This window comes from Astyanax mexicanus, chromosome 17 (genome assembly GCF_023375975.1).
Source record: "Astyanax mexicanus isolate ESR-SI-001 chromosome 17, AstMex3_surface, whole genome shotgun sequence".
Classification (NCBI taxonomy): domain Eukaryota; kingdom Metazoa; phylum Chordata; class Actinopteri; order Characiformes; family Acestrorhamphidae; genus Astyanax; species Astyanax mexicanus.
In genome coordinates, this window is record NC_064424.1 from 42748860 (window position 1) to 42760947 (window position 12088).

Sequence of the window (12088 nt, forward strand, 5' to 3'; positions counted from 1 at the left end):
CGCCTTATGTATGAATTCTACCAGTCAGGTATTAAGGAGCAGTAAAGCTACTCCACTGAAGTACAGCGTTATAAGTGTGAGTTTTCTGTGAAGTTGCTCCAGCACTAAAGCTGGGTGCAGCAGCATTAGCATTAGCCACTAACTACAGTGCTGCGGTCTTTTGTAGTTTCAAGCCGAGTATATTGGACTTTAGTCTGCAGGTTTGCTGTGTTAAAACAAGCTACAAACTAATGAACCGCTAGCTAATAGCGCCCTTGGTTACCAGTCTAGGGCATTTACGTCCTTATTGTAAATAAACAGAAGCGCTTTACTCACCCAAATAAACAGATTTCAGAAGATAAATCTCTGTAGATTATCATCCAATGCTCATTTACCCTTTTTTATTTTTTTTATTTTTTTTTAGAATTACAGTTTTGTTTACTTAGGCGCTTCCCCCAGCTTTCCCATTAGAATTAAAACATGGCACACCCTTGCTCACTTCGATGTAGGCCTCCTTACTAGTGTCGCATAATACTCCTTAAAATCCGGTCTGACAAATACGGTAGCTAAGCCAATTATCCCAACCAATCAGCTGTATTTCACCCATCACTAGCAATTCCCCAACACTAGGAGAAAAGCCCCAGAATCACAACATTCTGATATCGGGTCGTGATAACTTTGTATCGTTTGTAACTTTGTAAGATGACTGAGATGGGAGCAGCTACTCAATATATGCACTGCCATCTAGTTCAAAACCATAACTCACATTTTTGTAATTATAACATTTTTGTTTGAAATTTAACAGCTGAGATTATGGTACTGAATAATAGAGCGCAAGTATAATTTACCAAGGCAGGTGAGGTCAGGAAGTTGATGTGATGATCACCACCACATCACCCCACATCCCATCAACCCAATGTAGTCTCCACTACTGGTCTTATGCATGGTGCCAAAAGGTTCATATATTCAAGTCTTATATTCAAGTCTTACTGCATCAGACAGTCTTTTTTCGAGTAGTAGTGGCAGGACTACTTTACAATGATTAGACAAGCTGTGCGTATGTGTGTATCAGCAATTAGTTTAACTAATTAAAGCAGCTGAATGCACACACAACATTTGGACAGAGTGCAGAGCAGCTCTAAGGTCACGACAGACTCTTCTCAGTTGAAAATGGGTTCGGAGTGTTTGTGAAGCTTTCACAGCCTGGTTCACTGATCCAGCGCGTCACACACAGGCATCTTCCTGCCGGCTGACGAGAAGCGTCTGATACTTCGATAGGCAGGCAGGGCGTAAACACATACATTAATACATTAACAGGAGGACGCGCAGGAAACGCTCAGCAACTGGTAATCTGGAGCGACTGGAGCGCGACTGATAAGATTCTCTCCCGCACCCCACCGTACCGGCACCTCCGCTGGCTGCCCGCCAATCGGAGCCAGCGTCACGGGTCCTCCATCAGGAAAGAAAAGCTGGAGCGATGGCTTCTCCTCCCCCGTCCAAAAATACACAAAATCAGAGTTTGCATTCGATATTTCAGACAGCCGCTGTCAACATGATTCACTCCCCTGTCAGCCTGCACAGAAATGAAATAATGAAATCCTCCTCAAGGTGGAACAAAATCTCGCCGAAGAGAATATCTTATAACAGCCTGTGCTCTATGCCAAGTAGCCCTAGTTGGGAGGGGGAGGGGGTGGAGATGTGTGTGTGTGTGTGTGTGTGTGGGCTGTGATGTGAACCAATAGGAGGACACAGTTCACATACAGGTGCTGGTCAACGAATTAGAATAATTTGAAATAGTGCAATCATGAAATTGTTTGAATGCATTTTTTGTGCAGAAAGCAAATCAGGTGTTCACCGCACCTGTCCTACTCGTTAGACTAATCACAGAACTCGTTACCTGGAAAAAAATTTGCTCAGCTGAGCTTTCCAAAAGGCCCATTTAGGCCATTTAACTGTGACACTGTTGTTTTATTGAATTAGAATAATGGAGAAACCGTTTGATTGAAGTAGAATAAATGCTCGAATTTTTGTTTTCTGTGAAGAGTGTTCACTGTGCAGTATAAAGTCAGTGTTGAGTAGAATTTCTAAGTTGTAAAATCAACCATGGGTAAGCAGCGCGACCTCTCAACCGGAATAGTGGCTCAAATTCAAGCCCTTCGCCAACAAGGCTTGACCCAAACTAAAACTGCTGAGCAGCTCGGCATCAGCCAGTCTTCCGTCTGCAAAGCTCTCAAGAAAAACTGCAGCAAGCGCACCAACTGTTCCGGCGTCCGAAAAACTTCTGCTCGCGACAACAAGCAGCTGAGAAAGATCGCAGTCAGCAACCGGTTCAAGTCCACTTCCGAGCTCACCGACTTGTGGAACAAGCAGACCGGCGCTGACGTCTCCAGATCAACCACTTACCGTCGTCTGCGCGAACTCTGCTTCAAATCTCGCGTTCCAGCAGTAAAACCGATGCTGAACAAGAAACAAATGGAGAAACGGCTGAAGTGGGCCAAAGAACACGGCGAGTGGACTGCTGAAGACTGGCAGAAAGTGGTCTTCAGTGACGAATCACGCTTCTGCATCTCCTTCGGTGACCAAGGTCCTCGTGTCTGGCGTTGTGGTGGCGAAACCTACAACCACGAGTGCGTGAAAAGATCCGTCAAGGTTCCCCAGAGCGTTATGGTCTGGGGATGCATGTCCGCTAAATGGGCCTTTTGGAAAGCTCAGCTGAGCAATTTTTTTTCCAGGTAACGAGTTCTGTGATTAGTCTAACGAGTAGGACAGATGCGGTGAACACCTGATTTGCTTTCTGCACAAAAAATGCATTCAAAGAATTTCATGATTGCACTATTTCAAATTATTCTAATTCGTTGACCAGCACCTGTATAGCTGCACTTTGCATTAAAGAAGACTAAAGAGTTTTTGGGTTTAACAAGCTATCTGCAGGTATGGGGAAATTAACTTTCATTAAATTAATTATTTTTTTAAATACACAATAACAAAAAAAAACCTACAACCCCAAAATTAATCGTATAGACTTTACAGCGGATTTTCTGACAATCTTTTTTTTTTTTTTTACAAACAAAATAGAGCCAACAGAACACTCTATGAAGAAAAAGGGTGAGGGACAAGAATGGGGTTGGCCAAAGACAAGCGGTTGTCCATGCCTTTTGTACTAGAGATGTGCAATATTTGGTATCCAAAATGTAGTATTTCAGTGCACCTTTAAGTAATAAAAACAATAACTTTACACAATGACTAATAAAATACTTTAAAAAATAATGTTATATTGCAGCGCTTCCTCCAATGTGAGATTTTTCAAGCAGCAGTGGTCAGCCCAAGCAGTATATTTATGATTAGAATAGCACTGCTGGGATACTAAAAATGTTAGTATCCAAAAAAAAATAATTTACTCTATAAAGTACCATCTTTGCTTGACAGCTAAAAGCAAGTAACAAACCAACCTGAAAACAAAGCCCTCTGAAGTAATAATATTGTTGCTTCCACTTAATCCTCTTAAACTTGCATATAAACTTAGAAACTGCGAAAAAAAAAAATCTATTTGCAAAAATAAAACAGATTGTATTTACTGTCTGTGACATCTTTTAAGATCTTTAGGAGATGCATTTATGACATTTTAAATGATCTACGATGCACAGTGATATCAGAATTACATCGGTAACGACTAATAACTGCTTCTTTTTTTTAAGAATCATCGGCATTGGCTGATGTAGCCAATATTTCATACCGACACTTTCCGATGTATTTATTTTATGCTAAAAAAAAAAGGACCCTACGCTGCTGGCTGCACCACCACAATTAGAGGACATTGTTCAAGCTACTTTAAAATCCATTGATTTAAGCTAATTTGCTAACTTATTTGTATTTGTATAGAAAACGCACCCAATCGAAACAAAACTTCTTTTTAATTGAGCTAAACTGCTGATAAGATGCAGTTTAACCTGATATATTAGCCAGATAATATATTGCTATGAACAAACACTGTTTCTGCTGCTTCATGCTGTTTACACACGAGAAGCACAGTCTGTGCAACATTCATTGCTCACAGCTGCGACAAATCAGACCAATCAGAGGAGACACTGTGTGGTTTATCTCGTGGTTTATTGGTGCGCATTTTGTTGCGTTTAAGTTTTTGCCTGTGTGAAACCAAATCAAACAGAGAGATAAAACACTCCAAAAAAAGTAACTCATCAACTGATCCGGACCATAGAAACCAACTACAGGTGTGAAAACGAGCTTTAAAGCTATGTTCTCTAACGTTGGCCCCAAGTATATTTGTTTATTAGTATTTTATTTGAAACCATTAATATAAATATAAGTGTATTTTACATTTCTTACATTTATTCTTTTATTTATATTTAAATATCACTATAAGAACTTGCATCTTAAGAAGAACAAATGCGATTAATCACAGTTAATCACAGAATATTGTTGTGATTAATCAGATAAATTTTTTTTAACGATTGACACCACTATATATATATGTATATGTATATATATATATATATATATATATATATATATATATATATAGTCTCACATCAGTGCATCCCTACTATCTGTCTACATATTATTATACGTATATCTCTTGATGTGGAAATGTGTAATGTGTAGCTGCTTTGCAGTAACTTTGTCCAGTTAAAATGTGTAAAAAAGCAATTACTCATGAAAAATGAGAGAATTCAGCGCAGTAAGACCCTGACAGAAAACTAATTCGCAAATTCTTGGCTCACTAAAGAACAAGCTGATCAACAAACTCATAACTAGGCAAACAAACTGTTACAAGAGTGGTTTTACTACTGCCATCCATCAATGCTACTCAAAACGCTGCTAGCCCAACTTGAGGAAGATTAATGATATTGATGAATGCATTCAATTTCCCCTTTGTGTCTTCTATAGTGCTTGATGTAAATTTTTTTTCAGGGGAACAAAGTTAAGCGCCGCGCTCTGTAATGGAATCTACTGCTCGGAGACGTGTGCGCTGAATGCCAAAGAGAGACTTGATAAAATTCTAATTTCATTCTATACATGAGCTTCAAATTTCATCTCGCAGTACAGAATTTAATGATTTTTTTTTTTTCTCCTCTCCCCACACCCTTAGTCTCGCTCCTATCCAAAGCATGGAGATATCCCCCTGATAACTGTGGTCTTGGCAGATGAGATAGAGCTGATTGTTTGGGAGATTATTCTACACAAGTCTCCTTAAGTGAGTTTGCCTTTCCCCTCCCCTTAACCTTTCAGAGCAGTCTGAAAAGCCAGTGTCTCTGCGGCGCCTTTAGAGTGCCAATCTGTTTGGGGAGGGGGTTGGGAAGGGGGCTTTTGCAGAGTTTGTCTTAGAATAAAATCTCTTTTTAATGGAGTTTAGAAGTTTAGCGCAAATGCCAGGACTAGGAGCTCAAGCGCATTTAATTGCGTCGTGCTCTCATAATTCCTCGGCTCTGGTGCCAATTGTGCAATTTAAGACCTAGTGATTACTCTTCATATTCCGTGGCCTTGGGCTAAAACTCAGGGTTCATCCCATTCTTTGACCTGTGTCAAAACACGGAAAGAGAACGCAAAGGTGCCAAATAGTGAACAGCAAGTGTGAACTTTAGGAGGCTTATGGTGTTAAATGAGCTGGCGTACGAGAGGAGCTTGACTGTGTGATCCATGCCAGTGTTTTTTTTTTTTAGTATTATTTAACAGAAATAATAAAAGAATGAACCTAAAAATCACAGTTTAGTCTGCCCTCAAGCACAAATAATCGCAAAGCACAGAAAACAAATTGTGTGAATAAAATTATTCAGCCTACAAAAAAAAAAAAACAAGAACATCACCAGCATCCTAATATATCATTGCCTAAAAACTGGTATTTTTACTGGTATTTACTTTTAGAAACCTACATCCATGTTAGGATAAAAGGTCCGCAGACCCTCTTCATAAAATTAGTTTATAAAATGACTTTCTTTGATTTTACCGAATTGAAAACCTCCGGAATATAATCAAGAGGAAGATGGATGAGCACAAGCCATTAAACCACCAAACTGAACTGCTTGAATTTTTGCACCAGGAGTAAAGCAGCATAAAGTTATCCAAAAGCAGTGTGTAAGACTGGTGGAGGAGGAGAACATGCATGCCGAGATGGATGAAAGCTGTGATTAAAAGCCCCCAGGGTTATTCCACCAAATATTGATTTCTGAACTGATTTCTAAACTTTATGAATATGAACTTGTTTTCTTTGCATTATTTGAAGTCTGAATGCTCTGCTTCTTTTTTTGGCATTTCAGACATTTCTCATTTCCTGCAAATAAACGCTCTAAATAAGAATTTGGGAGAAATGTTGACCGTAGTTTATCGAATAAAACATATATTAATAAGGCCAACAGAAGGTAAATCACTGTCATTTGTGCACGAATAAGGTTCAGCTGGGTTTGCACTGCCATCAGGTGCCTCTAACATACAGGTAGTTCCAGCAAAAGAACAGAACAGATTTTTGTTTTCTTTTTTTTTTCTGTGCTTAAACAACACTGCCCCCTGCAGTCAAGTCATAAGTATTACACCTGTATTACTAATCCAAAACAAGACTGAGAGAATGAGAAAGCAAGAAAACTAATCTAACTAACCCTGCTCCAACAGCATATAAAATAAACACAGACACAAAACACCAAGATCCACCACTGCAGATGCTGCAGACCCTGACCCAGACAAAAACATGCCTACCTGGATTACTCACCTGATCAGAAACAATTAAGCTCGATGCGAATCGTACATTAAGTAGAAACTCAGGGGTCAATTTAATTCCATCCCACTCAAGAGATGAAAATCACAATTCATATTTCATCCGTACACATTTTATGTGCTGCTTTTACCGGAAAATTAAATTCATCCCCTGTATTGGAATTGAACAGACCCCTGTCTGCCAACTGAAATTGTGCCATTGTGATTCAGACAGCTTTCGCTGGCCCTGACCGTAATAGATATCAGTGGAAGTACGCAGGCCGGTGCAGAAAGACCATTAGAATAACGCCCTTCTAGACAAACCTGGTTACAGCCATTCTAATTCAATAGCTGCAATTTAGCAAAACTAATCGAGTTTTTCACCGCAGTCAAATTATCCAAAACACTGTGTTTTGTAGTATGTACTTCAAGCGCGTATGCAAATGCATTCAAACAGCTCTCAAAGAGAAACAAAGGATACTTTCTCTTTCCTGTCCAATGAGTCGGTTCTGCTGCTCTAGCTGTTGGATCTTCTTCTCAAACGTCTCTTGTTCATCTCGGAGTCTCTGCACAGACTCCTCTTTCTCCTCACTCACTCTGCAAAAGAGAGATTAGGACAAACTTACAGCAAATATTAAAGAACTTCACATGTTCAAATAACAGAGTATAAGTATTGTTCACATACAGCTCTGGAAAAAATTAAGAGACCACTGCTGTTTCTGAATCAGTTTCTTGATTTTGCCACATATATATATATGTGTGTGTGTATATATATATATGTGTGTGTGTGTGTATATATATATGTATATATGTATGTGTGTGTGTGTTTTATTCTATAAACTTCAGACAACATTTCTCCTAAATTCCAAATAAAAAATATTGTCATTTAGAGCATTTATTTGCAGAAAATATGAAATGGCTGAAATAACAGAAATAATGCAGAGCTTTATAAGTAATATATATATTACTTGATTAAAACATTTTGAAGAATACACAAAATATAAACATTTTAATGAACTTTGAAGAACTAATTTAGAGAGAGAAAAAATATACCTGGCCAGTTCCTCAATCAAGTTAGCAATGCGCCGCTTGTCCTCTGGGCAGAGGTCCTTAAGGGAAGCCTTGCTTTTGGCTTGAGATGTGTAAGACGGTGCCTGTACACAAAACAAAACAAAATACACTGATACTATTTAAGCAGAAGTAAAATCAAGAGAGGGAAAAAAATATATATTTATTATTTATTTGTATTATTTTTATCCACACACTCGCAGCCAGCTGTTCAGTCTGCATGTTTTAACTGCAGCCCTGTGTCCAGATTGAAGGAATTATTACTATAAATAGTAACAACAGCAGTAAAACTACTTAAACCACTTAAAATGCTTTCATTTTCCAAATATCAACAGTGTGCCCTGTAATCCGGTGCGCCTTAAGTATAAATTTTCCAGTTAGAACGTAAGCAGCAGTAAAGCCACTCCACTAAAGTACAGAGTTTTACAAGAGTTTCAGTGACGTTTCTCCAGCACCAAGGCTGGAGCAGTATCAGAATTAGCTGCTAACCGGAGCTTTTTCAGTTCAGAGGTGAGTATATCTGACTGTAGTGTTTACAGTGTTAACACAAGCTATATGGGATGAACTGCTAGCATTTACTAGCACTAAGCGCTGCTAACCATGGCTAGCACTGCTGCTAATCGTGCTACAATACTGGAAATGTAGATTAACATCCAGCGCTCGTTTGACTTTAAAAGAAAATGTTTTTTTTTTACTGTAATTACGGTTTTGTTTACTGAGGTGCCCCCAGCAGCGAGATCTGCTACATTAGTAGGGAAACATGGTGACACCCTAGTTCCTTACTATTGTCGCTTAAAATGCGTCTTATATTCCAGTGTGCCTTATGTATGAAAATTGATTTTTATTGATAGAGTGCCTTATAATACAATACAGTCTGTTAAATATGGTATACCTCAAGCAGCTACTTCACAACCTTTAACCTCTCATAAATGAACTTTTTTCAATAAAAAAAATAAATAAATAATTAAATACAGATGGGAGTGTGATTTACCTGAGGCCCAGGCAGTTCTGTTAGTATGGCAGGGGTTTTGGGTTTGGCAGAAAAGGCAGTAGATTTCTGTAATAGGTCCGTAGGCACAGTTTTATCTGCAGGGGGACGAGACACTGGCAGGTGTAACTTCGTCCCACTCTTTCTTTCACCATCTAGCACAGCTCGCCCTTTGATCTTTCCTTCATTAGTGCTAACAGTTACAGACTTCAGACCCATCTTTTTGCTCACTCCTAAAACAGAGAAAAGGCAACAAAGCTTTTTATATTTTATTAATTACTTATCAACAATTTTACAGCATTAGCTAATAATTTGTCTGAAGTTGCATATGCAACAGTGGATGTACACATGATCTACTGAAATAATCTACAAAAATGAAAGCATAGATGTATGCACAAGCTATTCGGATACTAAACCTTCAGCTCTGTGAGGAAGTCGTTTTATGAGGTAGTCACCTTTCATGAGTTTCAGTTAACAGCTGTGCCTTGTCATTTCGTTAAATTACAAAATGTTTTTGACCTTTTAATGTGTTTAAGAGAATCAGTTGTTCTATACCTCAATATTATATACAAGAAATTAAGGTCAGTCAATAAAAAAAAAAAAAAACTCTAAAAGTAGAGTATTTTGGTAAGTTTAACACTTTTAAGTCACAGTCTTGATAAATTCACTATTCATTTTTTTATATATATATTTTATATATATTGGTTATAGGTTTTTATATATATTGGTACTGTAAATTTGCACATTCTGCACTTCACAATTTACTCATCTCCTAAATACGTGATTAAGAATTCCAACTGTTAAATTCTTCATTTTTGTAGATTTTTTTTTTTACATACAACTTGCAGTAAAATGCTTTGATGAATCCAAGCAAGATTAAATTGTACTGTGTAAATAAGACTCCATTATTTTTTTTTATTATTATATCTGTACTTATTTAATTATTTCGCTGTAACACCATTTTTTCCATTATGTGTTATATGATGCAGGACATACCTGGAACAAACACCACAGACTGATCTTCATCTGAAGCTTTTCGTGTTAAGTAAAAATAAGCATTCCTGGAACGTACTGAGGATAATATTAGTTTCAAACATATATAGCAAAACATTAACAAGCATTTAACAAATATTTAACAAGCTGTTCTTTTCATTTAATATACATTTCCTTCAATTACCAATCCATTTTACAATGTAATAATCAAGTCTTCAATATAATAAACTATAAATAAGTTTCTTCTGTGAACATATCCTTGATCATGAGACAGGTGAGAGATCAGCCAACAAGGGTTTTCCCACCAAGTATAAAGTCTTGTTTGCCAGAGGGATCAAATACTTATTTCTTTCTGCAAAATGCAATTAAATTTAAATAATTTATATAATATGACTTTCTTGATTTTATTTTTGATATTGTATCTCTAACTGGTAAAATTAACCTACACTTAAATTTATAGACTGTTCATTGTATTTGTCATTGGGCAAACTTACAAAATCAGCTAGAGATGAAATAATTATTTCCTTCATTGTTTAGCTACATGTGTATGTGCCATATCACCCCCATGCTCATTTAATCATGTTTTACTGTATGTTCATGAAATTTAAAGTTCACAAAAATCCACATAAAAATAAATACAAAACCAATAACTAACTAGCATATCCCTACATTCCATTAAAATGGACAAAGCTAGCTTTAGTATTGTAGTGTAGTATAGTAACTTATTGTAGTAAGTTAACGTTATAGTATAGTATTGAAAAATACATTAAAAGAGGAAATACTTTTGTAGCTAAGTAGATATACATTTTCACTTCAAAGTTTTTCTTGCAACACCTAACTAAATCATATTTAAGAGACTAGCCTTAGTATAAAACCTATTTTTCTCTGTGTCTCGTGAAACAGATTAAACAAATCTCGGATAAATATCCTGCCTGTAAACTAGTTAGTTAGCTAACGCTAGCTAATTAGTGAAAACTAACCGAGCTACTTAGCTAAACTAGCTAATGATTTATCTACTAAATACAGACAAACCGAGCTAAACAACCTCTCAGTGAAGCAAGCCCTAACATCTCACACTTTTTAAGAAACAGACAATATGGTTAAACTGTAAATATGAAGAAAGGATACTGTCATTAATCCAGTAAATCCCGGCGCCGTTTCTGCCCTCAGTAACAGCCGCCATACTGAAACAACCGCCACTGCCAGAGCAACAGCCAAAACCCCGCCTCCTTTTCAGTGTTCTCTATTCTGATTTGCCAATCCTCCTCAAGCCAAGCCCCACACATGCGTACTATTGGTCAAGCCCGCCGTCTATCGTTGTTGTTAGCCAATAGAAACTCCATATTCGTTTGTTTTGGTGACGGTGTGGCTGATACAGCCAAAGCCGTGTTATAGAGAGCCTAACCACTTCCATTCGTTCACCGTTTTGTCAGAAAATGAATGGAAATCTATAGAGGAGCCCGCGAGGGAGTCCTCAATAAATAAGAGTGTTATTTACAAATGGAAATAAATGGATAAAAATCTCATTTAAAATAATGTATAACTAATTTTACAGGACTTCCCTTTAATTTAGGACAGTAGAGTAAATAATTTTACTAACAATGCAAAGAAAAAAAACGTATTTGCAGACATAGCACAAATAGGTATAAAAACATTATACAATTTGTGTTTTGTACGCTAGATTGTTTCTTTGTTGTAACAATGCTTTCCAGTGTTCTGTCAAGTTGTGCTAAAAAGATGTTAAAAGTATTCACCTTCATTATTCATATAGGAGTATTGATACTAGGGTTTAAAATACTTTAAAATACTATTTAAATAAAAGTATAAAAGTACTGGTTTCAGAACTACTTAAGGGGAAAATATGCCACTACGGACAAAAGCTTAGGCCTCACCACAGAGTCCTATAGTGCACTTCTTTACATCCAACCACAATCAGATTCACTCTATTTGGATGGAGAGATTTAACCGGATAGAGTTTTTTTTTATTATTATTAGATTTATCAGATTGTTTTTTTTGTTTTTGTTTTTTGATTTAGCAAATTGTTCACAGGTACAGCCCACAAATTAATGTTCCTTACAAAAATGTGGGATCATTAAAAAATAAAAACTACGGACAAAAGCTTAGGCCTCACCACAGAGTCCTATAGTGCACTTCTTTACATCCAACCACAATCAGATTCACTCTATTTGGATGGAGAGATTTAACCGGATAGAGTTTTTTTTTATTATTATTATTATTAGATTTATCAGATTGTTTTTTTTGTTTTTGTTTTTTGATTTAGCAAATTGTTCACAGGTACAGCCCACAAATTAATGTTCCTTACAAACATGTGGGATCATTAAAAAATAATTTAAAGC

The 12088-nt window shown here is 37.0% G+C and overlaps 2 protein-coding genes across 11 annotated transcripts in view; one reads left to right on the plus strand and one right to left on the minus strand.

The window, feature by feature from the left end:
• Nucleotides 1-10964, minus strand: part of kiaa1328 (KIAA1328 ortholog) — a 36573-nt gene extending 25609 nt beyond the window's left edge. The window contains exons 1-5 of one of the 6 annotated variants that reach the window (XM_022676520.2): nt 10859-10964; nt 9734-9769; nt 8741-8970; nt 7735-7835; nt 7163-7278 (exon numbers count right to left, since the gene is read on the minus strand). In XM_022676520.2, coding sequence (XP_022532241.2) covers nt 7163-7278; nt 7735-7835; nt 8741-8970; nt 9734-9769; nt 10859-10913 — 538 coding nt within the window. In that variant the 5' untranslated portion in view covers nt 10914-10964. The remainder of the gene's footprint in view (nt 1-7162; nt 7279-7734; nt 7836-8740; nt 8971-9733; nt 9770-10858) is intronic. The other 5 variants (XM_022676522.2, XM_022676523.2, XM_022676521.2 and 2 more) reach the window with 5 other exon arrangements.
• Nucleotides 1-12088, plus strand: part of aurka (aurora kinase A) — an 833084-nt gene that overhangs the window by 706727 nt on the left and 114269 nt on the right. The window lies entirely within an intron of this gene.